Source organism: Rhopalosiphum padi, chromosome 1, assembly GCF_020882245.1.
Source record: "Rhopalosiphum padi isolate XX-2018 chromosome 1, ASM2088224v1, whole genome shotgun sequence".
Classification (NCBI taxonomy): Eukaryota; Metazoa; Arthropoda; class Insecta; order Hemiptera; family Aphididae; genus Rhopalosiphum; species Rhopalosiphum padi.
The window spans coordinates 13,102,334-13,129,195 of record NC_083597.1 but is presented as its reverse complement, the minus strand read 5'-3'; the positions used below and the strand labels follow the sequence as shown (position 1 = coordinate 13,129,195).

The 26,862-nt window shown below is 25.8% G+C and overlaps 4 protein-coding genes across 4 annotated transcripts; 2 read left to right on the top strand and 2 right to left on the bottom strand.

Moving 5' to 3' along the window:
* Positions 1-430: 430 nt before the first annotated feature.
* On the top strand, positions 431-2,190 carry LOC132918117 (ATP-dependent RNA helicase laf-1-like). Its single transcript, XM_060979215.1, has 4 exons — positions 431-525; positions 679-1,006; positions 1,568-1,798; positions 1,874-2,190. The coding sequence occupies exons 2-4, from the start codon at positions 956-958 to the stop codon at positions 2,012-2,014; spliced, it is 423 nt and encodes a 140-aa protein (XP_060835198.1). The 5' UTR covers positions 431-525; positions 679-955; the 3' UTR covers positions 2,015-2,190.
* A 1,161-nt stretch (positions 2,191-3,351) lies between these two features.
* LOC132931848 (dehydrodolichyl diphosphate synthase complex subunit DHDDS-like) lies at positions 3,352-6,902 on the bottom strand. Its single transcript, XM_060997893.1, has 6 exons — positions 6,622-6,902; positions 6,049-6,235; positions 5,116-5,262; positions 4,424-4,572; positions 3,706-3,890; positions 3,352-3,617 (listed from the first exon to the last, which is right to left on the bottom strand). Exons 1-6 carry the CDS (start codon positions 6,668-6,670, stop codon positions 3,411-3,413), a joined length of 924 nt encoding a protein of 307 aa, XP_060853876.1. The 5' UTR covers positions 6,671-6,902; the 3' UTR covers positions 3,352-3,410.
* A 5,651-nt stretch (positions 6,903-12,553) lies between these two features.
* Positions 12,554-16,654, top strand: LOC132928204 (co-chaperone protein daf-41-like). Its single transcript, XM_060992694.1, has 5 exons — positions 12,554-12,789; positions 15,630-15,819; positions 15,904-16,116; positions 16,193-16,336; positions 16,433-16,654. The coding sequence occupies exons 1-5, from the start codon at positions 12,776-12,778 to the stop codon at positions 16,502-16,504; spliced, it is 633 nt and encodes a 210-aa protein (XP_060848677.1). The 5' UTR covers positions 12,554-12,775; the 3' UTR covers positions 16,505-16,654.
* A 5,198-nt stretch (positions 16,655-21,852) lies between these two features.
* LOC132928193 (proteasome subunit beta type-6) lies at positions 21,853-23,681 on the bottom strand. Its single transcript, XM_060992681.1, has 6 exons — positions 23,464-23,681; positions 23,253-23,320; positions 23,027-23,158; positions 22,839-22,968; positions 22,283-22,427; positions 21,853-22,219 (listed from the first exon to the last, which is right to left on the bottom strand). Exons 1-6 carry the CDS (start codon positions 23,536-23,538, stop codon positions 22,035-22,037), a joined length of 735 nt encoding a protein of 244 aa, XP_060848664.1. The 5' UTR covers positions 23,539-23,681; the 3' UTR covers positions 21,853-22,034.
* Between the last annotated feature and the right edge of the window lie 3,181 nt (positions 23,682-26,862).

The window sequence follows — 26,862 nt, the reverse complement described above, 5'->3', positions numbered from 1 at the left end:
TTTATGATAACAACACTAGTTCATATTATATGATGCAGTCTTATACGTTATTTTGATTAGTGACCAGTGATTTTTTTTTTTTTATATAATACTTCTTACAACAACCCTTGATGAAAATGATGATATAACATCACTTACCTGTGAAATGGTAATGTTTTAATGAAAAAAAAAGTCTTAACGTATTTTTGTAAATTGTTTCTACATTAATTGTAATTTAATAAAATATTATACTTCTTCCAGTGGTGTGTCCAGCACGAAATAATTGGGTAGACCAATTTTGTTCTATAGTATGTAGGTGTGTTTATAACTAAGATTTATATATATATATAAGAAAATACGTAGAAAAATGTATAAATGTTATGTATCTCCTAAATTGGCAGAACTAATAATTATAAACAATATTTTATGTTTATGAAAAATCAATATGGCAAACATTACTGTGTTATTAAAATATATGAAAATACTACAGATATGGAAAGGGATGTTGAGTCTGATACTCTGATCTCGAACAAAATTCAAACATCGGTAATTATAAAATATATTAATAGCTACTTATTATAAATAACTGCCTGAAAAATGGTTATAAATTACGTTAGTCAATGACCAACGAAGCTTTACAATTTTATAGATGTCTGGGGAATGAAAAAAAAATTATAATTTAATAAATGATTATTATAGATCATTGTACTCCTGGTAGTAGTGGAACTGATAGTAGTCTTGAGCAGATTATAAATAAATCGGCTTCAATTTCATCAAATTTTAAAAAAATCCATACAATTTCAAATAGCAATAAGATACAGAAGGTGACAGTAAATGGAATGAATAACGTGGAGTTTAAAGAGAAATGCAAACAACAATGAAGTATAATGGTATCCATGCAAGTCTGTCTGTCAATCTGTCAGACATTCAGTGCCAAAAGACAACTATAATATAGAATTATGCAATACCAATTCTTATGAGTGGAAGAGATATAATAGCCAGAACACCAACCGGTTCAGGGAAAACTGTAAGTACAAATATTTATAGTATAAACGAATTTGAAATGGCCCATTAAATTTATTTTTGTTATACCGAGTGATAGGCACGTAAATCAGTGTTTATTTTTAGGGAGGGGGAGGGGGCAATTAACCTTTAGCAGAATAGTTGAGGCTTAAAAAATGTACAAAAACTTTTTTCATCGTAGTGACGTAATCGGTTACTTACCGAAACGGTGGCCATCATAATTGATCATATAATTAGAATTCAAATTTTTATATTTTTTATTATTTATTAGTTACTACAATACGATCACTAGGGGGGGCGGTCGATTGCTCCCAACGCCCCCTTAAATTACGGATCTGCCGGGTGATTCACCAAGCATGTCCCAACCATTTTTCAATTAATAATGAATTTATTTAAATTTTTATAAACTTACAAACCATGTTTTCAATTTTTTTTTTTTTTTTTACTATTAAAGAAGTATCCCATATTCCTGTAATGACCATAATATACAAACTTCTGCTACTCAGTTAAACTTGCAGTGTTTATTATATTAATTGGTAAAAAATATATTTATGTTATTTATCAGACAGCTTTTGTTGTACCAATATTTAACTGTATACTTAAACATTTATCTGAAATAAATGATGACGGTCATCGTTCTGAGTATTCCGACCCACTTGCCATAATCGTTGTACCCACGTTACAACGTGTCAACAATGTTTACAATGTTGTAAGTCGTTTAATTACAAATACTGCGATAACATGTGAACCATTGTTTAAAATAAATTCAGTCGCTGACCAAAAACTTAAAACTCAGGTAAATATAATAATAATCTTATTAATTTTTTGAAACATTTGATATAAATATAATTTTATTTTGTCTCTCTTACAGTACGGTGTACATATTCTGATTTCCGATCCAGAATGTTTAACTGGTATCGTGATCCAAGGTTGGATAACTTTTGCTAAATTACGAATAATTGTAAATACTCACCAATGCGGATTCATTGTTAAAAGTCGGCTACAAGCCTGAAATCGAATTTATTTTAAACAATAAAAGTATGGTATCGACGATAAATACATATAATACTATGTTTTTTTTGTAGTTTTTAAGTAATCTTATAGGTTAAAAGTACTGTTACTACATTGTCTCCTTAATCCTTGTATATAACGTATTATGGTTAACCCGTTAAAATAAAACAAATACGTTTGTTAAAATCATTAGACTTAAATTAAGTACTAAAAGATTTGACTTCAAGCAAAGCAAGGAAAAAATGTATTTGATAAAATAGTTTTTGTTTTATATATTAACTTTTGTTTAATATTTGTTGTAAATAAGTATACTGTTAATAAATTTAAAAGTTACTATGAAAATTTGAATTAAAATTAATGAAATATGAAGTATTAACTTTTTACTCTTATTATATATTATAATTGGTTGTTTTATAGACATAAATTACATATATTGATTTTATAATGCTTTTGTCAGTTTGTAAAATAGTTAGAAAAATGTATCCTTCTGCGAGCGTAGCGAGCGGCTTTGTAAAACTTTTTTATGTCAAAAGGGCCCAATATGTTTTTAATCCGACCTTGTATAAATATATAATATATATATGTACTATTTACAAACCGGATACGATAACATACATAGGTATTAGGTATATAATTGCATCATATATACCTATGTGTTATTTTGTACATATGTAATTTAATTAATATGTTATGTTGGAGACAAGTTTGTAAGAAAAATCCAAATTTGTTTTTAAGCTTTAACGCAATATACTAAATATCGGCTCCTTCACAATTCACAAGTACAAGATTATCACAAGTTAAGTTAGTACGTGATATGTCGTGTAATATTGTATTTAAAATGGAATTTACACAAATGTTTAACCAAAACGGCAAACAATTATTGGTGCTAAACAATTTTAAATTTATAAAATTAAATATAGTTCCAAAATAAGCGGTTATTCGACATGAATTTGTTTAAATAAGAAAAAATGCGGAGCCAAATTGGTCTTAAACAACGAAAATATTACTCTACAAGAAAAATCATTTTTGGTACATCATCTATAGCTATACTAATACCATAACATATATATATTTAATTAAATGATTAACGTGTATGTGTTATCGTATCGGTTATGTACATAGTATTTATTATATTATACATATCAAATAAATTGTCGCAGTTTGTATAATGTTAATTTTTTTGTTTTTTCGAAGTTCACATATCGACTTTTAGAAAAGGTGTAATTTTGTCGCAGTTTAACATCTCCCGTAATTTTAAAATATAGCGGAGGACAGATAAAAAAGGCACGCGGGCCGAATGCCAATCCCTGATATAAATGAATAGAATATAGATAGATATTTATTTTATAATAAAATTTAATTTTATGAATTTAAAAATAACACCAATTTTAATATTTTCACGCAATTGTAAAAAGACTATTTAACCGGTTTTGATGTACATTTTCAACAAATTGTTCAACCCTTGAACTCAATCTTTTAGTTGGTATTTTATAACGTATAAATGCTTTAATATTTCTTTGGTACATAAAAATAGCAATCATAAAGTCCCACGCAGTAAACTCTGGCCATAAGACTGATGTAAAATAAATGTAACTGTAAGCACACTGAAAAAAATATTTTAAAAAATTAATTTAAAATTGCAGTTTCCCAGTTTCTTTAAACAAAACATATTTTCAAGAACTATTAATTTACCTGCCATAACATGAAATCATTCAATTTAGTCTCACCAGATGTACATACTAATAAATCAGGTGGTGGGGACGGATAGGTATACATACAGTTATTTAATATTTCAACTGATAAATCTGATTCCTCCAAATCATTATTTTTAATACCATTAGATATATGATTGAATGCATTTGTTAATTCATCATGTCCTGAAAAAAATAGTTAAAATATTATTAATATGGATTGTAGTTTTATACAATACAAATAAAAAAAGTAATTTTTAATTTTTTCTATATAAATTTATTTATTTATTTTATTGTTAAATAAATTATTATTTAACAATACATACAAATATACAATAATAAAACATTTTTAATATAATTCAATTCATTATTTACATATCATATAAAATGTCAAAAGAAATGTAAAAAACAAATTTATTTTTATAGTATACAAATAACAACTATAATAATAAATTATTATTAATTTCAGACTAATTACTAGTTAGTCTTTTATTAATTATTATGAATAATAAGTTTGAAAATTATTACCACAATGAATATTAAAATAATAATTAATTGAACATAAATATAAAATACATAAAAAATAATAGATATATTAGGTAAGTATTATAAATTAAATATATTATTTATTATATAAACATACTTTATCCATTTATCCAATTATCCAATTATAAATTAAGTATTTTATTTAAAAATTAAATGTAATTATTTCAAATTACCAGTATAAGAAAATGCAATATTTAATGATATCTTGTTGTTTTGTTTTGTTATAAGCATTGATTTTTCTAATACCTTAACCATATCATCTGGTAGTGTTCTGATGTTACCGAAAAATGTTATACATACACCTAGTTCATTCAATATATCTCTAAAACAAAATTATAACTATAATATTTAAATTAACTAATAACCTTATTAAAACTTATAAACATTAATTATTATAACATAGATATTATAGAATTATAAACAGTTAAGTAAGATACCTTAGATACCTAAGTAAAGAGATAATATAACTTATAAAGGCATCCACAAAATTTTCAATTATTTGATCATAATATATATATATATTACATGTTAATATCGCACTATAGACTCAATCTTTTTTTACAATGTTTTAAATTTAAATAGGTAAAAAAGCGAATCATTTAGCCATAAAGAATAAATTGGAATTTTAATTTATAAATTAAGTATTTAATATTTTCGACTGTCATTAAAGACAAATATACAGACAATAGGTGCCTAGATAGAAAGCTTAAAATGTTATAATATGATGTATTACTATTTTAAATTTTTATGCTTTACATTTAAATTTATGATTGGGTCCGACTTAATTATAGGGACCTATTAAATCATTAGTTCTTACAAAGTTAATAATAAAAATTAGTATTTTATCAGACACTTAACTCTATACCTTTTTAAAAATGTTTTGATTTCATCAAACAATGCATTGATTTCTTCTTGTGTTCTCTTAAAGTTATTTAAACTGGACGTGTTTACAGTAACTTCTTTTATACCTAAATGTAAGCACCATTGTATTGTTTCAAATATTTTGTCAAACCTATAAATAATACATAAAAAAATATGGCAAATATATATACCATAGTATAATATAATATAAATATAATATTATATAGATCGTTTTATTTATGACTTGCATTAATCACGATAATGTCAAATTATTCCAATTTAAATAACACGAATCATTTATTGTTTAATCCTTTTTATTTAACATTATATTTAAAAAAATATAAGGGTATTTTTATGAGTTTTATTTTATGAGTATCTACATTAAATTGTATTTTTTTAAAGCATTTCTTATTTTTTAAGACATTTAAACTCACACTCTATAGTCTTTACTATGAACATCAGAATAATATGCTCGATGTTCGTATTCTGTGATATGTCTATAGTCTATACCTTCCAGCTACGGCTAATATCTACATAGCTACATATCTGCCCAAACTTACTAAATGTATACATATTATATTCAAGTATTCATGTAGCTACAACTTATAATAATTTAAATTTGTACATAATAACTTAGATTTTACTTGCAAATATAAATTGTTTAATTGTGTATAGGTACATAAATTAATAAATATAAAATAAAAATATTCTATTACCTATGTAGGTAATCATACTAAAATTAAAATAAAGATATTTATTATTTTTTTATATTACGTTAAAAATATAAAACAAATATAATAATAACTGATAGAAAAAAAAGTAAATAGGTAATGATGATTTAAATGATTTAGTACCAATTTTCATAGTACAAAATAGACATTACTCAAAGATTAGGCTTAAATATTTTTTTAAATATTTTATTACAATTTTAACTCACCCTTTTGCAAAGCTTTGTTGCATAGAAATACAATTTTTCTTACTATAACGTCTATTACCGTCCAATATAAATGCTACATGTTTCGGTATTTCTCCATACGAAAGTACTTGCGCGCAAAAACGATGAGTCCATGTCATAGATTCATCATGCATCCAAAACTTTTCCGGATGTGTGAGACAAAGAACATCTAAACCATTGTACCAATGTTATACATATATCAGTTAATCTAAGTTTATGAACTTACCTATCATATTCGTAAATACTATGTAAAATAATGCATTTAAAATTATATATTATATTAGTTGGATATTGTAATAATTTTAAATATATGTGTAATTATTAAATTTTTAATTCAAAATTAAATTTAAATTTTGTATATTTTTAAAATAACCGAGAATAATAAAAAAAAAATAGGTACCTACTAAATTTTAAGGTACATTAATATTAAGTATTCAATCTAAAGAAAATGTATTGTGTATATCATAAAAAAAATATTTTCAATGCGTAAATAAAAAAACTAAAACAGTGTATTGTAAAATAAATAATAATATAATAATAAAAATATATTCTTACTTTTTACAATATTATCCCAACTCCAATTATTTGTTGTATTAGTTTCCATTTCGGGTCCATAAAACTTTGTATCTATAGCTTGTTAAATAATTATCTACTCTAAAAGTGCAATTTTTATTATTTTGTTAATTCGGTTAAAATGAATCATATAATGTGTAGGTAGATATAAGTCTTCATAGGTGTATTTATATTTATATAATAGCGTAAGTACGGTAATATAATGCAATATAATATGAATTGTATTTTTAATGATAATAACAAAACTTAAAGTAAGTATTATACTGCACTAGGATATTTACAGTGTAATATATAAGTATATCATTCCATAAACGCGTCTGTATATTTTTATTCAACATCACGTTCATCGCATTCATCACATGTTAATATATACTACATACATAAATTTAAAATTACATATACACAATATACATGCAGGTATAATATACTTATTCATTATATATTAACATATTGTTATATTTTTATCTGCTCAAGAAAATAAAAATGACGTAAAACTCCATAAATTAGATCCAAGAAAAATAAAAGTTTATAATTTGAATTGTTTTTTAGCTTTTAAAATTGTGCCCATTTCAATAAATTTATAATTCAACAAATAAATCTCGTAGTTTTTTTAACGAAGAAAGCAAATACGTAATGGAATAATGTCGCCATTAGGAATATCCAGTAAAGTAAAAAGTTTTTATTGTTTGATTTTTTTCTATTACTAGCTGTATAACCTGTATAGTGTATAGTGTATACCCCGACAATGAACATAATAAAATATAGTACTATAATGATATACCTCGATCTTTGTTTATACTTCGTTTTATTAAATAATTCAATTGAGATAGGCAATTTGCCTTTGACACTGGGTATATTTAAAAAAATACATATATTATAATATATGATTCAAACTACTTTTTTAATTTTTCTAAGACCAATATTTAAAATTTTCATTAAAATTGGTCGAGTAATTTTTGAATCTATAAACTAAGAACATACAGACATTGACTTTGGTGCATATTTTAAGGACAAACAACAAATTAAATATTATTTTATTTTTTAAAAAAAAATTTAACAACATTATCTATTTTTTCAACTAATGGCAATCATATATGATTAAAATGTTAAATACAAACAAAAAATATTTCATTTTCGTAGTCTAAACCGAAATTTATGTGTAAGCTATTCTATAGCAACCTATAGGAGTTGAAAATAATGCTATATAAACACTCCTTGAGTCTTAAGGTGTCAAATTGAGTGTAAATTGGTTCTGTATAGTTTCGAGTTTATAAGCTTCACCAAAGAGTCCATTCATATTTGTATGTACAAATAAATTTAAAAAATTTAAATAAATAATGAGTGTAATAACTAGAGCAAGGACTTTTATATATTTCCATATTTATTCTGGTTAACTTTATCGTATGCTCAGTAAGTACACAATACATTTCATAACGTCAATGATCAAACACTCAAAGATTTTAGTGCATATTTTGATAGTTTATCAAAAATCAAGTACCTACCTTGGTAAATATTTTTCAAATCAACAATAAATTATATTAAACTATAAATCTGTCATAAGGTAATTAGAGAATAATTTTAATATTAGTGATAAATGGTTATATACATTAGATTAAATTTGTATTAGCTGTATTATTGTTATATATTATATAGATACATAATAGAAAATTGATTTAAGTAAAATAATTATAATGAAAAAATGTAATTTTTTAGTGCATAAAAGTCCTTGGTATAATAATAACTAATACATTAAAATTTGAATCAATGAAAAAAAACAATATTAATTTAGAAAGGTATGTATATAAGGTATTAATAGCATTTTTTTTTTTTATAGTTGTGAGTCTTAAAATATTATAAACGGCGATTTATTTTATAATAAAAAAAATATTCTCTGTAGGATATGAAACTATTTTATTTTGAACAGATGAACAGTAACTGCAGGTATATTGTAATTTGTAATAAACAGTAACTCGTGAGCAATTTTAAAAAGAATATTATAATACATATCTAGTGTGGACGTGTGGTTAAACAAAATGTTATAAGATCTACCAGTAAAAAAAGGTTTTAAACTTGTTATTTCCTAGCCGCGATTGTATACAAAAATAACAATAAAATATACATAATATAAAAAAATGTATATTGTAGTATGATTATTATTTTTACTTTGTACTTAAACTTTTAAAACGTGTTCATCTGTAAAAAAAAAATGTATTAAATAAACAATGACTAATTTAAAATAATATATTTTTACTTATTAGACTGTATTGTTTTTTACTTATTTGACTGTATTAGTCGAGTATAAAAAAAAATTATACATAATGTAGAAATCAATATCAATCATAGATACAAGAGAGAGACTAAATTCTACTATATTGTTTGTGCGTTTACAGTAAACAAAATATTGTTACAACTTGAAAGCATAATTATGGGCACTTGGGCACTATAATATAGGTATATAATTATATAAGCTATTAATTAAAATCTCACATGATCTAAATCTGTGATAAATATATATATATATATATATATTAACTATGTAAATCCTTTCAATCTTAAACAACCACAAACGCTAATAATCACTATAAAATATAATTTGTAAAACATATAAATATTTAAAATTAGAAATATAACATTTAAGTATGGTAAATTTATCAAGTATCAATTAAATAAATATAATTTTTTTTGTTACTAAAAAAACTAGTAAATACTAGTTATACTTTTCCAGTGGCTCAATGGCTGTACAATATGATTATTAGTGTTAGCATAGTATGTAGGAATATAATAACATAAATAAGGCGTTACACTTTAAGATGATCACTCAGGAGCAAACTTCAATGGCTGTCTTCATAAAAATTAAAAATATAGATAGATGATACTAATAATACTACGAAAAAATCGTAATCATCTCGTTCATTTATTTAACATAGATCTTAAATATATAAATGTAAAATGTCTTGTTAGTTGTTTGTATTCCTAATAATTAATCTGTCTTATGCTATCCAAAATCTACCAATAGTATTTATTATAATCATTATTAGGTAGTATTTATTACTAAAACTTAACTTCTGCCAGATTTTAATACGATATAAACCCTAATACTCTATTCTCTCTCTCCCTAACATGGTTAATAAATTTTCCTAAAACTATGTAATAATAAACATTACCTTATACATGCTGTACTTACTACTTTGCTATATCTAATATAATATATAGGTACTTAATAATAATTTTAATATAACACATTATATTATAGTATAGTATTTTACTTTCACGATACCTATCTTATTCTTATTGATTTACCTATAAACTATAGTAAAGTAATACATCTCTATAGTTATAGGCGTAAACTGTGGGAGGGCAAGAGGGGTCATTTCCCCCTAGAATAAATTAGGAGTAAGTAATATAATAATAACCAATAATATATTGATATGTAACTATGTATTTGCCCCATAATAAATTTCAAAATTACACTCATGTCTATAGTATTTAGGTATTGTATATTATAATATGTAAATTTATTAACCCTAAAACGGGAGGGGGTTGTGATGTGTACTTTAATCTTGCTGTTTATACTTGTGTCTGATAATGTGACATAACCAATTAATTATTTAACCAATAAAATCCGTTAATTATTTATCTGTTAAAATATAGTAGATACAATAGTATACGAGTGGTATTCTATAATATTTTTCAGTGTTTTTTTTTTTTTATATTGACTTACGATTATACGAACCTACGTACGAGCACATAAAATATGCAAACGAGCGTAAATTAAGACTGTATATCAATTATCATAAATCTAAATAATCTAAAATACGACTTACACACGTATATACTTATTATAATTTAGTACTACTGTCTACTACACTACTCAGTATACTGAATACTGGTATTCAAACTATTGATAAATAAAAAAAAATTATAACTAGTCAAATTCCAAACATACAATACAATATACAACTATACAAGACAATTAAAAAAAAAAAAGGTTGTGAGTACCTTCTTTTTGCTATACATAATGTACATTATATAGGTGTCGAGTGGATTATATAGTAATGGATATGCTACCTACTTTAAGAACCACTCAGAATTGCCCAAGTGCCATCACGAGCAGACGATTATAGTCGTTATTTCGTTAACCCTCAAAAATTGTTTCACTTTTGTTATATACAAATTTCATTTCATAGAATCCATTTATATTTGTCTATTTTTAATAATTACGTTATACTTTTATAATATTATCATAATATTTATTAGTTAGGTAAGTATTACATAAGTAAGGTATTGTTTTTAAATTTTCAATAATTCTAGAGGCGTTATTTCGGTTTTTTTATTATTGGCGCCAAAATGTTCGTAGGTCATTTAAAATCATTAAGCCCACAATCATGAGCACTTTTTTTAGCGAATGTCAAGTGGGAACACATACCTACTCTGTCTTATTTGCTTAATCCTATACATGATACATCTCTATAGTGCTCTGTTCTTCATCACTTGTCTTTTATTCACACCTGCTATTTTAATATCATTCAGCATTCATTATATTCTATCTAACCACCTTTTCTTCGGTCTTCTTCTCCTTCTATTTCCTCCAACATTAATTTCCAATTAATTAATAATAATTAGCCAATAGTCATCCTCGCTGGCCTTTGAATGGCCTCGCTACATAACTAGACATATCCACTCTGTATAATTTTAAAAACTGTAGAATATTTTTATAATTTATTTAAGATAATGTCTCTTATTCTAGTATGAAATTATCACCATTATTTATATTTTTATCTACTTAGGTATGTGTACTTTTAATGTATTCATATTAAAAGTACATTATAATATAATATTAGTATTTATTTTGTGATTACCGCTGTTACCAGTGGTATTTACACTTAATAGATAAATTTATGGATTTAAGCATCTTAATAATGAAATAGGTACACTTAATTATATAATAACTACCTTATCTAACCAAAAAAAATTTCGTCTATACTCGAAATACCTATATAAATATAATATAGCTAGGGTAACGAAATAAAACCTGAAATTTATTGACCATGGGCACCTTTACGGCTTTACCCACAATGGCACAATAATAAAAATTCACTTACTTCATATTTCTATACTTTTCAACTTGCTATTTTAATTTAACATCTTAAATTCAATTTAATAGCAAACCACGGAGTTCTAATAATGAAAAAAAATTTTATATCATAAATAAATATTATGGATTATTAGCATCTAATTTAAAATATTTAGGTAAATCGATGCATATTGCATAAACTATAATTAGAACCATATACTATGGCCATTGATAAATAATATACTATGACAGTATGGCCTATGGGAAAAACGTAGTACTATTTTTAAATTATATAATAGGTATTCAGAATACCATAAAACAATAATTACCTACCCATATCGCATATAAGATACAACTAGAATTATGACTAGTGGTTCAAACAATAATAAATTTTGGAATAAAATTAATTTTGTATAAATGAAAATTTAGTATTTTGCAGAAACTATGCCTTTACATCTTAAATGTTATTTTAATATATTTTATTTATTTTGTTCTTACTGGTTGGTTTCTTTATTAATTAGTTTAGATTGTTTAGAATATAAAGGTCTGAAAGAGCATAACATGTTTTTTAATAAATTAATGGTAAATACTAAATTGGCAACAACTATTAAGTACATGATCGTTATTTTTTTAAATTTATTATTTTAAAATGATCGTTAATCATACAATAATACTTATGTGCCTATAATAATATTATGAATACATTTTTTGTCAACCGCGATTGTTGTATAGTCACGCGCGCCGTCGATTTTTTCTTCCACGATGCGCAGCTAATGCAGTTTCTTCCATCGACCGATATTGTAACTCACTGCCCAGTCGGCCCTCTCCAACCCCACCGCGCCAACAAACAGGACGTTTTTCGTTTCATTCCGCGGTTGCCTAGAGTGGTATTTCAACTACTTCAGCTACTTGTTATTTTCTGATCGCCTAACAGTACGTTTTGCCGGTGATCATTTGCAAATTTTACATTTCCCGCGTACTCGAGTTAACTACTTTATTAGCACCGTTCGGTAGCAGTCCATTACAACTCGAACCATACACACGACAAACATTATCAGCGACATGACCAACGAACAGTAAGTGACTAATTTTTTTGCTATCTCTCGCGTACGTCTGGATGCGCCATGTTGGGTTTTGGATAACGGACGATCGCTAGTTGTGAGACTGTTTCTATGAGGTCGAGTTTGAATTTCATGATGCCGGGGGGGCCGTTGATGGGATGTGGTAACAACTAATGTTTCTGCTTGTACCTCCACCACCTCGTGCTTGAGTCGACTCGCCGCACACACGTGTGTCCGTCGTTCTCGTTTTTCCAACGTTCCCACGTCTGGCTTTTATTGCGAGTTATAACGGATGATTTATTGTTCCGGTTTATTTTTGGCTTAATCCTTTCAACATTCGTTTTCGAAAGAAACGCCGTCCCCCGTATTTACCGGAAGACGCCTGTACCTCAGTGATTTGGGCACGCGCGCCCCGATAAATTATAATAGTACTGTTTTCTGGGGTTATATGATAAAATTGATGGTTTATTCGTTGACGGTTAATCTTTAATCTCTTTATCTCTGGAATTCGACTATTATAGTATTTTATCGATCAAACGCGGTACACCTCCTACTCCGTCCCCACCACCCCTGACGCCCCACCCCTTCATCAATACCCTATAGCAGTAGTTCTTTACCGGTGTTCCGTAGACTTTGTATAAGTGTTCCGCCAAAATTTTAAAATCAGTGAAAAACTTATGGACTTCCAAAACACAAAAACGTATTTCGTTAACCTTCGAACTATATGTGTCAATACATATACAATATAATATACACTATTATTATTATTATATTATATGATAATCGCCACCATACGACAATAACGTAGGTCATAGATACCGACAATTTTATTTTTTCACAGTAATAAAAGTTATAAAATACATTAGTTTTAGCGCGTTGACCGTGGTTATCAACATAAGACGTGTGTACAACTTCGCTAACAATAGATCGAAATCTCAAAGTTAAATTTCAATTTTATTCAAATTAAGACAAAGGAATGAGAAAGGCTTTATAAATTTAGAAGAGAAGATGAGAGTAGCAATATCCTACATATTGAGAATATCTGTAAAAGTCATCTGGCTCAAATATTTCATACAAATTATTCCATTTCAAAATGTTTTTTAAACTTTCTTTATTATTTTTTAGTGACTAACACTAACCTGTATGCAAATTAATGTTTAATAAATTAAAAAATATTTATATTACTATTTAATTTTACGACTGTGTTACACAAAAACTTTATAAAAAGTTAAGAACCACTGCCCTATAAGAACAAAAGGATACGATAAAAAATACTATAATTATGATCAGCACCCAGCAACAATTACAGAAATATGAGTTTTTACTTTAATTTTATCTGTTCTTCCTGCTGCACGGCTGTAATGAGCAGTGATTTTTTTTAAATCATGTCAACTTATTATGCAATATTACTTGAGACGATAGTATCATATTTCATCAGTCTATAATCAATAGCTGATGTTTCGTGACAAATTGTTTAAATATACCTAACCCTTATTCTGTAATGTATATCTACTATAATACCAAAAATAATATTTTAAGGCCTAGATAGGTACTATGAATTGATACAATCTGTTATAAAATAACAATATAAGATACATTTTTTTTTTTTTTTACCTAACATTAATTGAACTGATAATTTTGAAATTTTATGAGGTACTTACTGCTTTGGTTTTGATACCTGCTTTACTAAACATTTATTAGTACAAAATCATTCGTGTTATACTTTGAATACATATTTAAGGTCAAAGTCATGTTTGATTTTTTTCAGTACTCAGTTTATAAGTTAATACTTATATCTGGCCTAACTTAGTTGTTAAGTAAACAATATTAAAGTTTGGTACTTAAGTTTAAATAAATTATATTATATATATTTTCTTAAAACCAACTTCAGTAATTTACTTAAATCATTAAGTTTTTATAATTACAAAATTGGCTTTTAGTTTATTGTTTAATAATAGTTTTGATGCACAGTCATAAATGGACACAAGGTATATAAAGGCCATAGTTACGATATTGAGAAAATGTTACTGATGTTGGATACATAGACGCCAAGTTTTAAAAAACTTAATGGGTGCCTTGGTATCATAGGCATAAATGTACAATATGGGTAATGGGGTTTAGCCTCTGGTAAATATAATGTAATTCAATAAATAAACAATTATATAAATCCAATATTCTAATGTGTGCCCAATACCCTATAATAATTTCAATGGGTGCCTGCACCCCCGAGCATCCATGTACATGGTGCCTATGGTTGGAAATATATTTTCAAACTGTAAATTATGTACTCCGAAACAAAAATTTTGATTTTATTTAAATTATCTATATAAAATTTTAACTTTTAAAAAGTATCTCCCAAAACTTACCTAACTATTTTTGTTTAAAATATGTCAAAATAAAAAAATATATACTTTTAAACTCTTGGTATATCTGGAGATAGTTAGAGAAAAAATTGAAATGTAAACTATGATTATAAAAAAACCTCGGGTAGGCTAGCTTATGAATTATTATTTACATCTTTGCAGTAATACTTTAAATATAATACATAAAAGTAAGGATGCCTATGTATTAGATTTAACGCACATACCATATTATTTTTATGAACGAAAGTGATTTAGAAAAAAGAAGATATCTTTACTTCTGTTATTTCCCTAGAAAAAATAAATCTAAATTTATATTATTTTTTTAAATTTAAAAAAAAATAACAATACTATTATTATAAATACAAAATGGCTCGATATATTAATATTTAACCTATAATCTTTAAATACCGCACTGTTTCACATATTAGAAAGATAATTTTAAATTTAATCAATAGTTGTTAATTATAATTGTTTAACTTTTTATTCTTTCAGGGTTGTGATTCCTCCAGTCATTTGGGCTCAACGTAACAATGTGGTATATGTTACTATTTGTGTAGAAGATACCAAAAATCCAGTTATTAAAATCGAACCTGAACAAATAGTTTTCCATAGTATTGCTGGCTATGGACAACAAGTGGTATATGATATCACCATTCCATTGTATGCACCAGTAGATCCTGAAGTAAATTAAACAATTTAATTTCATATTGCTTACCTACTTATAGTACCCATGAAATTTATATTTTTATTTTTATTAATATAAAAGAATAGCAAAACAACAGTTGCTGGTAGATACATTGAACTGGTTTTACAAAAGCCATCTACTGACACAAAATATTGGCCACAATTAACCAAAGAGAAAAAGAAATATCACTGGTTAAAAGTTGACTTTAAAAAATGGAAAGATGAAGATGATTCAGATGATGAAACTGCATCAGGAGGCGCCGGTGGAGTCGGTGGAGATGGAAACATTGATGATGTATGTCAATAATGCTTTAATAATTAATAATAATACCTTGTTATATTTAAAATATTCTTTCACTTTTGTTTACTAGATGCTTAGTATGATGGGCGGAGGTGGTGGCCCTAAGTTTGGGGGATTGGGAGGAGGCCTAGGAGGAGATTATAATGTACCTTCTGATGAAGATTCAGACGATGAAGAAATGCCTGAACTCGATGACATTGAAAGTGAAATTGCGGTAATTAATACATACCATTTTTTTAAAAATAAATTAAAAATAGTTACATATTTTTTTTGAAAATTAATTGTTTTTAACTTATTTATTATAATACAGGGTAAAGATAAGGAGAAGAGTGAAGAAACCCTGCCCAACCTTGAAGAAGTGAAACCGGCAACAACAGCCTAATCTCTACTATTGTCATTATCTCATTCTTCCGAATTTTTGTTCACATAATAATACGGTTTAATTTAAATGATTTTGTATGTGTAATTATTACATCAATCGAACATAATTTGTGCTCTAGTGTGTGCATTAATATTTCTCATTCAGTTTAAACGCCTATTATTGTTCACTTTGCCTGATTCATTTGTGAAAACATCGTTAAAACTTGAATTTTCTTCTCCTCATTCCTTTTTGCACTATTAGAAATAAAATTCCTGAAATTTTGTCATACATTTTTCTTTGTGTTGAATGATAATTCCTTAAATTTCTATTGAAAACCAATTTATTGAATGGCATTTTAATAATTAAAAAAACTTTTTAATGTCACTTAAATTTATATTGTTTCATTAAACGTTGATGTTTGATAAAGAAGATTTAGATTAATGCATTCTATATAAAGCTGTCTTATACAAAATGCAATAGTCTATTTTAATAGTGCAATCGTCTTTTTAAGCAACTAGATTTTTCAAATCTTGGTATGTATTGTAAGACATGCAAATAAATAATTGTATTTGGAAATAATAATACTCGGCAAATATTTCATATAATAATACTGTGGTTTTTAAAAGTAAAATATTAAAACTATTAACATCTGCTCAATTAAATTAACATGTATAGACTGAATGTAATTAAAATCTTTTTTAGTGATAAAAGTATATGCTTATTTTAAAAACAATTTGATTTTCAGTATGATACCAAGTTTCAATTTTATATCGCACATAATATAAAGAAACTAGTTACCTAAAGTAAGCAATTAATATTTAGTGTAATTGTTTAACTTTACATACTTTTAGACCTACTTAGATTTCATATATGTTTGATTTTATATATGTTATTTAGGTAAATATTCATTATTCTTTGAGTGTCTGTCATTGATAACTATTCCCATGTACTAACTAAAACTTCTAATATGCGATTAAACAATAACAATTATTTTTTTTTGTCATTTTATAAGAATATATAAGTTCATTTAATAATAATTTTTAGACTATTTTAAAATAACATGAACAATATAACAAATCTGATTCAATAGATATTCATATCCTAAAAAAAAGTTGAATTCCAATGTAGATTTATAGTTTAAAAATATTTTCAATTTAGTTTTAGTGACATACTTAAATATAACTAATATAATCTCAATAGATAAATATCAATAATGATTGATAATTTAATCGCTTAAAAAACTGCTTAAGTTACTTCTAATATATATTTAAAGTTAATGGTGTGCATTTTTCATCACATCAATGTTGTAAATTGTCAAGTCAAGAATGATGCAATCTATTATACAAAATATTTGAGATTGTTTTATATTCTAGGTATTGTGCATATTAAATAGAACTAATTTTTTTAACGTGATACATTTTTACTTACGGCTAATACTAATTATAACATAAAATCAGTGAAACCAAATTTGTTGTTACTGGACTGAATTGTTATAACATAACCATAAGTCACTAAAGAATTAGTTAGAAATATAATATTAAGTAAACTATGTTGTAATAATGTGTTTGTATTGGATGATATTTAATTAATAATAATATTAGCATTTAGCAATATTCTTGCTTAAAGTTTTCAAAACATTAAAATTATATAAAGTCAATCTTAATATGACCTTAAAAATAATTTATATTTGTCTTACTCGTAAAAATAAATGCATTATTTTTCAATTTGTCTACGTAAAATATAAACTTAATGAACATTTTAACATTTTTACATGTAAATAAAGTAAAATAATATTTATCTTTTCCCTACAAATTTTTATTTTATGTACGATTAGTATAAAAGTAACCAATTTAGTTAAATGATGATTCCTCTCAACTTTGGAAACTAAATCTACAAATAGAAAGTTAGATAAAATACAAAAACTTTCATTTCTTGAATTTTATTATCCATACTTGGATCAATTTTCAAATTTTCTTTTTTCAACCCCCGGTATTGGAATTTTACATCTTGCACTTTCATTAAATGCGTGTTTAAAGCTAGGTATCATAATTTATATAGCGTTCATTTAGAGTTATTTTAAGAGGCTGGACAAAATAAAAAGGTCCAAGTCTGATGATTGCAAAGTTGAACTCACTTTTTATACCAATAATGATATTAAACATAAATACACATGAAGTGTAAATATAAAATAACATGATTTCATTTGTTTTATGAAAATACTATAGTTATTTTTCATAGCTTATAAATATTACCTGGTTATTTTTTCCAATGGATCTATAAGAACTAAGTTTAGACATTACCCTCAACAACCAACATAGGTACCTACTACCTACATAATTTAAGGATATTGGATTAAAACAAATAAACAATATCTATATACTAACTGATTGCCAATTAAAGCATATGATTTAACCTAACCTTATAGCGATTAGAGAATTAATTGAAATATAGGTTTTACTGGTTCTAGGTCACTTTGTACGGTCAGGTAAAACTTTAAATTGCAGAGCATGGTCACTTGTCACTTTGTACTACTCGTATTATACGGTACATGAAGTATGCATATGAGATATAATATAAATATAAAATAAGCCTGAATTTATTTATTTACTTATCACTTCATCAAAATAATGAATGCAGTTAGATGATTATTTAAAATTAGGTAATCGCTTCTCATCTAATAATATGGAAATGGCTCAGTTTTTAATTTATTTGAAATATTGCATTTTTACATTAATTTTGAAAAAAATTGTATAATTTGGATACAATTACCTTAATGATTTTCCACATTTTGTTAAACAAAGGTTGAAAGGCATATGTTTAATGTTTATTAAACGATGCATTGCATTATTTATATTTCTAACAGCATTGATTATATATTATAATCAATGCTAACAGTTATATGCTACTCTTCTTGAATTTCAACATTTTGATGCTTATTTACTGCAATATCCATAGGACTATAAATTGAGAATTTAAAAAACTGTTAATATGAAAAGATTCTAATCTAATAAGTTTTGAAATTTGTAGATGTCATATGTCAGTAACTATAAAAACTCATTTTAGAGAAAGTTTTATGCTAATAAATAAAAGCTATTATGTCCTCAGTAAAAGCTAGAATGTAAAAACATCGACTAGGACTAAGGAGAATTAAACGCTTTGTATGTACTATATTCTATCATTTCCATCTATTTAAAACTATTGAACTGATTTTTTAGGAAAAATATAAAAAATTTATAAATTTTAGTGTTGGGATATAATTGAAAATGTGCCATGTGGTTGAAATTATCCTTGTAATATTTGTTGTTTTATTTACATGGAAAGTTGGTAATGGTAAATAACTAACAGGATCATTAGTGTGAATTTGATAACTCGAATTTTACTATATATTGCTACATATTAATTCTGAATATTATATTATCTGTAAATAAAATATATAAATATATAACGTGCAATCTTGAATAAAACATAAAACATGTTATTTATAATTTGTGAAAAGAATGAAATATGTATTTTAAAATATATATAATTTAGTAAACTAATAATACATTTTTATAGGGTCATTATAGTTATTACAAAATATTTTTTGGACAAAATGGCATTACTTTTTGTTTTAATAATTTGGAAGTAGTACTTGTTAAATTTGATCTGAATTCTGAATTGTATGTATATTGTATAACATTTTATTAAATTAAAATTTGTTATATTTATACATTTTATAATTACAGGTTTATCAAATTGAAATAAATGCATCTATTTTGTTTAAAAAAATATATATTTTTATGTAACTCAGAATTTTTTTTTCACATTAATAGTTAAGTTTGAGGTGGCATAGGTACCATTTGGTTTACTGAATATAAATATTGGATCAAAGTAATCTATATATGCAGTTAAACAATGATATATAATTTTAACTTAATAAATATTCCTATTATAACACTATAAAGATATTTACTAATTTAACACAATTGTATTAAACAGGTTATTTATATTTTTAAGAGGCTAAATAATTTTAAGGGCCAAATTTGTGTATTGCATAACCTGCCAATAAAGTCTGTGCATGACTATGGCGTTGCATACTCATATACTTTTGTAGTTATATCTATGACCAACTACTAAGTTATCGATATTACCCACGCACTCAAAAGCAAAATTGATTTAGTGTAATATCATAAAGTTGCGATATTAATATTGTATAATAAACTGTAGAAGAGTAGGTATATGCCACACAACACTTTTTTTTATTAACTTAAAAGATATATTTTTAGATAACAACTATGACATGTGCTATAATATTTACAGTAATTAAGTACAATTTATCAGGGGTAATTTATTATAATATATTTTACGACTTGTGGTTTCATATTTTCAATATTTTGCCTGCTGAATCCAAAAGGATTTTTCAAAGGTCCTCCCTAACTGAAGTCTCTTCTATTCTTCAGCTAATGCAAAATATATTATATATATAACCTTATAGTAAAGTAGTGAACTAATATGAAAATATAAGTATTTGATATTACAGACATTTCTTATTTTTAAATTGCATAATTGTGAGTTTAGTTCAAGACAGCTAAGGCTATGTCCATTTGAAGTTATGATAGTAGCTGATAATGTGATTCAGTCAATGTCAAATGGTAGAGTGTATTAACCATGAATAGTATTTACTATCTTCTTCAATTTGAAAATTATATTCATAACAAAATATTATACCACTATTTACTATCTTCACCATGTTTGGTCATAAAAATAAATATATGTTTCAACTACTTTATAAAATACTAAAAATGTTTAAAATAAGTAAAAAAATAAATAGTCTACTCTTTGCCATACTAAAGATTGCAACACCACTGCAAAATGTGCTCTCTATGCCAAGGTTCATATTATTAATTTTAATCTAAATATCTATACAGTAAATTATTATAATTAATAATTATACAATCATTAGTTATAATAAAGCATTGTCCAGGGCCCATCAAATCCTAGCGCTGGTATTGACAATAACAATGCTATTAATAACAATTCTTTATCAAAATGTCTGTCAGAGCTAACTAGACTAATTAACCTCTACTTCATACTTCATAGAGCTGAATTACAAAAACTTAATTTCCTTATATTCTATAGTGTATATTAAATATTATTGATTCTTAAAAGCATAGATTTTTAAGTATCAATAATGTTGCACGATCAGCACCAATATTTTAAAACCTCATAATTTATTAGCCTTCATAGCTGTATTCAGATACTGCTCACTATTTATTAATTTATATTTTATACATCATTATTATTTTGTATTTTTTGTTATTAAATATTATTTAAATATATATACTATATTGTATCATTTTAATTATCATACTTTCATAATAGTAATAAAATAAAATAAAATATGGTCTTTATTTCTATATATAAGCAAAATGATAGGTTTTATATGTTAGTTAACTTAAGAATAAAAACATATTTTTAATTTATTCGATTTTATTTAGTATATTGATATTATAATAAAAAATAATTGTTTTACCAAAACAATTTAATTTACGATTACAAAAAAAAAAAAAAATTAAACCATAGTAGCATCTCCTCCAGATACTTCAATATGAGGTTTTTCTTCATAGATATTATCATAAAATTTTGGAAGTTGATCTCCAAGTACCAACTTTCTTTGAATAGAACCAGTATGGTTTATTACTCCCATACGCACGACACCTCCACTGGAACCATCACGTTTGATTGCCAATGAAATTGCTAAACAAAATATATAATGTTAATTAAGTAATAGTAATAAACAAAAGTTAACTATTCTTATACCATTAAGGACAAGATTTTCACATTCTTGCTGGGTCATTCCATCCTTATACTGTGAATCCATGAAACCGTACAAATAGGAACTACCAGAACCACCAATTGAAATGTTTTGTTGAACAATTGTACCACTTACATTGATTGAATAAACCTGTGATAAATGTTTTTTAAATTAATTTTAATAAGATAGATACATAATTTGTTATCATTAAGATAATAGTAGAAGACATTATATAAAGTTTTTTTTTATTTTGTCGTAATATATCTGCTGTTACCACAAATTCAACCTCATGAAACAATTTAAAACTGTAGGTATTGTTTATGTTATATGCACACTTGAATTCAAATATTTATGTTTTTACTTTAAGACTCCAAACTCTTTAAAGTTATTAGAATTAGATTGATATAATATATTAAATTTATAGTTTATCATTTTAATACTAAAAGTATTCAATTTACATTTAAATGACTTAATTACAACACATAAGTTGAATGCTTAGGACACTTTTGTTCTTGGGGAGGGTGAATATCTTAAAAAGCAATAATCATATATATTAATTACTTGTCCGCCGAATCTACTGTCCCACCCAGCTACAATGATACCAGCAGTCAATTGATGTCTGTTCTCGTATATCAGATTTTTAAACACATTGGCAGCAGCTCTTACCAGCGGTGGTTCGCCCATTTGAACGCTAAGAAAAAACTCATTTATTTATCGATACGTTTATTGGATGATATATTATTAATTACCTAGTTAAATCCATGTAGTATGCTACAATATCAGTTATGGCTTGTGTATCAGCAGCCGAACCTGACCGACAACAATAAATGTTGTCACATACTTTTGTCAACTTATCAGTAACTCGATTAGCAATATATGCTCTGAAAAATAAAACACAAGTATAATATCAGTATACAAATCAAATGTATCTTAAATGAATAATAAGTCTGTCTTAAATATCAGTATTTTAATTACCCAGTTGTAGTACGAGAGTCAGCTCCGATTATAACACCACCGTCATAAATAGCTGCTATGATGGTAGTCTAAAAGTTATTAAATTGATTTCATTGCACATTCAACAGTAATACTTAGTTACATTATACAAATGGATAATGATGTACACAAATTTAACAACAAGAAAAAAAGTGTAAAAATTTTGTAAAATTAATAATTACTAAATACTTACACCAGTGGTTACTTCATCCTTTGTGATATCATGAATGCCGCTGTCTTGAACACCACAATGACTGAGGAGAGACATTTTTGATAATTTTTAAACGTTTTTGAACTTAATAAACTTCAATACTATTCAATAATTCGGAACAGCGACTAATTTAAACGTTTAGTAAAACAGTATACACTAATATTGAATAGATTACAAAATATGAAATTATTAATATAAAATTTTGCTGATAATACTTACATTGTTTATACATAACCTAAAAACAAAATCGCATAATCATTGCTAAGAATATAATCACTACCACGGTTACAATGTTGACGGTTCGTATATCTTATCAACATTTTACATTACCACAGATATATAAAAATAGTAAAATACATTACGAGTTAACTGTTTGATGCTTATTGCTTAGATCATGTAGTATATTATAATATAATATATATATATATATATAATATACTCAAGGCCAGACTGTGTCAACAATTTCTACCGGGAAAATAAAAAAAATCGCCCCACTTAGGTATACCCACGGACTAAGAGAAATCTTAGTCGGTAGGTATACCTATAAAAACAACCCTAAAAAAAAAACGTCCCTACGAGTACAAGCGGCCCATCGGGAAACTCCCGATATCCGAGTCTGGCCCTGTAGGTATATAATATATATGTATAAGACTTAGATTCTAAGGTCTGATGGCCCATAATCATAAACCATAATACATATTCTAAATTAAATTATATTTTCATGTACTATGCTATAATTAAATACTTTTAAAATAATCATGTAGCGGTTGCCAGGTTGTGTGGTGTACAGTAGATGAAGCACCAAACAAGAGCATAAACATTTTTCACCCTATCGATTATCACAACTTTAGAGTTTAGGTTTAGGTATTCGTATTATACCTACATATTATATTATAATTACGACGAGTATAATGATTAACGTCTGTTGAGCTGTTGTGAAATGTACTGGAGCCTTCAGGCTGGACAACGACTACAATATGAATGCGGACAAAATATAGAACTCAGACATTCGTATTGACCCGCATCACCGTGTGATTTATACCGACAAGACAGTGTGGTCAATGTCAATTGTATACCGTATACGTCAATACATCAAATATCACAATCTTTTATAGGCATTCGTGCAATATATCTACAAACTACCGCACCATTTGAAATGTAATATGTGATCTACTACAGTACGTCAGTACCTACCACAAGTCACAACCACACAACTTTGAATGTAATGTATGATCTACCGTATACTATGTAACACATTAAATTGGTCGTTATAATAAATTTAAAAAATGAAAAATTTGCGAAAAATGCATTAGATAAATCAACAAATGTTGTATAGTAATTTCATAGATGCCTGCATAGGCACAAATAGAGGGGGCTGAATTACTATTATAGCTCCCCCAAAAAAACTAATGATGTTTTGTGATAATTTAAAAAGCATTATAAAAGTATCCAGTAATCAGTATAGATCTGATCTACAGCCCCCTCCAAATTTCAAACACTATTTGCGCCTATAAAAGCCTGGTATAATATACATAAGTCGAATTAAATTTCCACCAATTTAATACAAGATATTCGTAGAGTGTACAATTAGATTAAAAAAGTTAGAATTACAGTGCTATTTGAAAATTTTAAATTAATTTTATTATATATTATATTTATTATACCTACCTATTTTATTTTTGAATTTTTTTGAATTTTGATAATTTATTGACATACAATTTAAAAATAATTTGTATGCTGTAATAACTGTTTTATATAGTTTTTAAAATATAATATTATATAGTAAATTACAAGTTAATTATGGTAGATGTTGTCACGTGGCAGATCGCACATTGCAGCACTTGCACGAATGCCCATTTATTACCCATTTATACAGGGTGTAACGGATTGGTAGACTTGACAAAAAAAAAATATGCCACTTAAACGTATGACAAAAATTGTAAATATTATATAATGAGTAAACAATTGAAGAAATATACTCATGTCAGCGAATTCTTAAAAATCATATTTTTAAAAAAGTTATTACGTTCCAAATTAACTTAATCAAAAAATATTGGAATTTAAAAAAAAAATTCTTAAAAATAAACTACTTGACTTAGATAAATCTTTTTACCATTAACATTTTTCTTACAATCAGATTCACAAATTGGCTATTTTAAATTTATCCAAAAACATTTAAATCAAATTTAATTTTTTTATTTTCAGTACTAAAAAATAAACATAAATAAAAATTATAACATACATGTAACGCTAGGGTCTTTTAATGATAAATAAATAAAAAAAAAAATTGAAAATATTAATTAGAACAAAAGTTATTCCAAAAGTCAGTTCTATCTGTTACACTTGGTATATTTTAATACATATAGATAATTGATTGGGGTAAATGGAAACTTGTCGGTAGTCTAACTTTATATACCTAAAACCTAAATGAATAAACAATCGTATTATATGATTTATAGATGGTTTGCCACTCAGTACCTACCTATCCAATAATATTTTTTTCCATGATTGTCAATTATAAACTAATTATTTCTACAAAAGATTGTCGATTGATAATAGGTATATATTATGATGTTTTTATTTAATGTTAGTTGTATAAAAATAATTTTCTTTTTATTCAATATTTTGCAGGTTTGGATACGTGATTGTATGCCTCTTGTTGTAAGACACCACTAGATAATAATATGTATGTAGGTATGTATGTATGTATATCATATTGATTTTAAAATATTAAGTATTAACTATAGTAATATAATATGTATAATGAAACATGAATTAAGATAATATATCAGCTAGAATGAAAGATGTACATTGATACGTCTTAAGAAATAAAAGTAGGTACCTACCTATATATTAAATTTTGGTCTTTGATCTGCATCATGGAAGTAGTTTCTACTAGACGGTAGTATAGTAAGACCTCTAAATTGTGTACACTCTTGGTTGATGAAATGATGTTCGCTTTTGAAATGTTGCTATTTAAAAAGAGTTAATATTTAATGTGGGAAATAAAAAAGAACAAAGAGTATTTCATGTGTCAAGCAATAACTACATATTATAATATTTAATGTTAAAATGGAGTACTATATTTTGTATTTATTTTATTATATGTGAGATTATAATTTATAATTATTAAAGAATGCACGTATAACCTTATCTAACCTAATGGCTAATAATGGAAAAATAAATTTTACAAGTCATTTCAGTTGTTATTCAGACTTTTTTGTTACTATACCAAGCGATGGAGTAGTTGGTATAAAGTACTTTAGTATACGATCTAAAATCATTGGTATTCTGAATTTCTAACTAATGGTTAAATAACAGATTAAATAAGTGAAACTATATGGTCGTGAGTACACACGTGAATATAGCTTAATTTAATTT

Coding starts and splice junctions, on each gene's coding strand:
- LOC132931848 (XM_060997893.1), bottom strand. CDS start 6,670: ATGGAAACTAATACAACAAATAATTGGAGTTGGGATAATATTGTAAAA. Junction 4,573..5,115: donor ATCAAAACATTTTTAAAAAG/GTATAGAGTTAA, acceptor ATTTTGTTTTAG/AGATATATTGAATGAACTAG. Junction 3,891..4,423: donor TATTGCATTTTCTTATACTG/GTAATTTGAAAT, acceptor TATTTTTTTCAG/GACATGATGAATTAACAAAT.
- LOC132928193 (XM_060992681.1), bottom strand. CDS start 23,538: ATGTCTCTCCTCAGTCATTGTGGTGTTCAAGACAGCGGCATTCATGAT. Junction 23,159..23,252: donor GACTCTCGTACTACAACTGG/GTAATTAAAATA, acceptor TTTATTTTTCAG/AGCATATATTGCTAATCGAG. Junction 22,428..22,838: donor ACAGTAGATTCGGCGGACAA/GTAATTAATATA, acceptor CATTTATCACAG/GTTTATTCAATCAATGTAAG.
- LOC132918117 (XM_060979215.1), top strand. CDS start 956: ATGAGTGGAAGAGATATAATAGCCAGAACACCAACCGGTTCAGGGAAA. Junction 1,007..1,567: donor CAACCGGTTCAGGGAAAACT/GTAAGTACAAAT, acceptor GTTATTTATCAG/ACAGCTTTTGTTGTACCAAT. Junction 1,799..1,873: donor ACCAAAAACTTAAAACTCAG/GTAAATATAATA, acceptor TCTCTCTTACAG/TACGGTGTACATATTCTGAT.
- LOC132928204 (XM_060992694.1), top strand. Junction 15,820..15,903: donor ATGCACCAGTAGATCCTGAA/GTAAATTAAACA, acceptor TTAATATAAAAG/AATAGCAAAACAACAGTTGC. Junction 16,337..16,432: donor ACATTGAAAGTGAAATTGCG/GTAATTAATACA, acceptor ATTATAATACAG/GGTAAAGATAAGGAGAAGAG.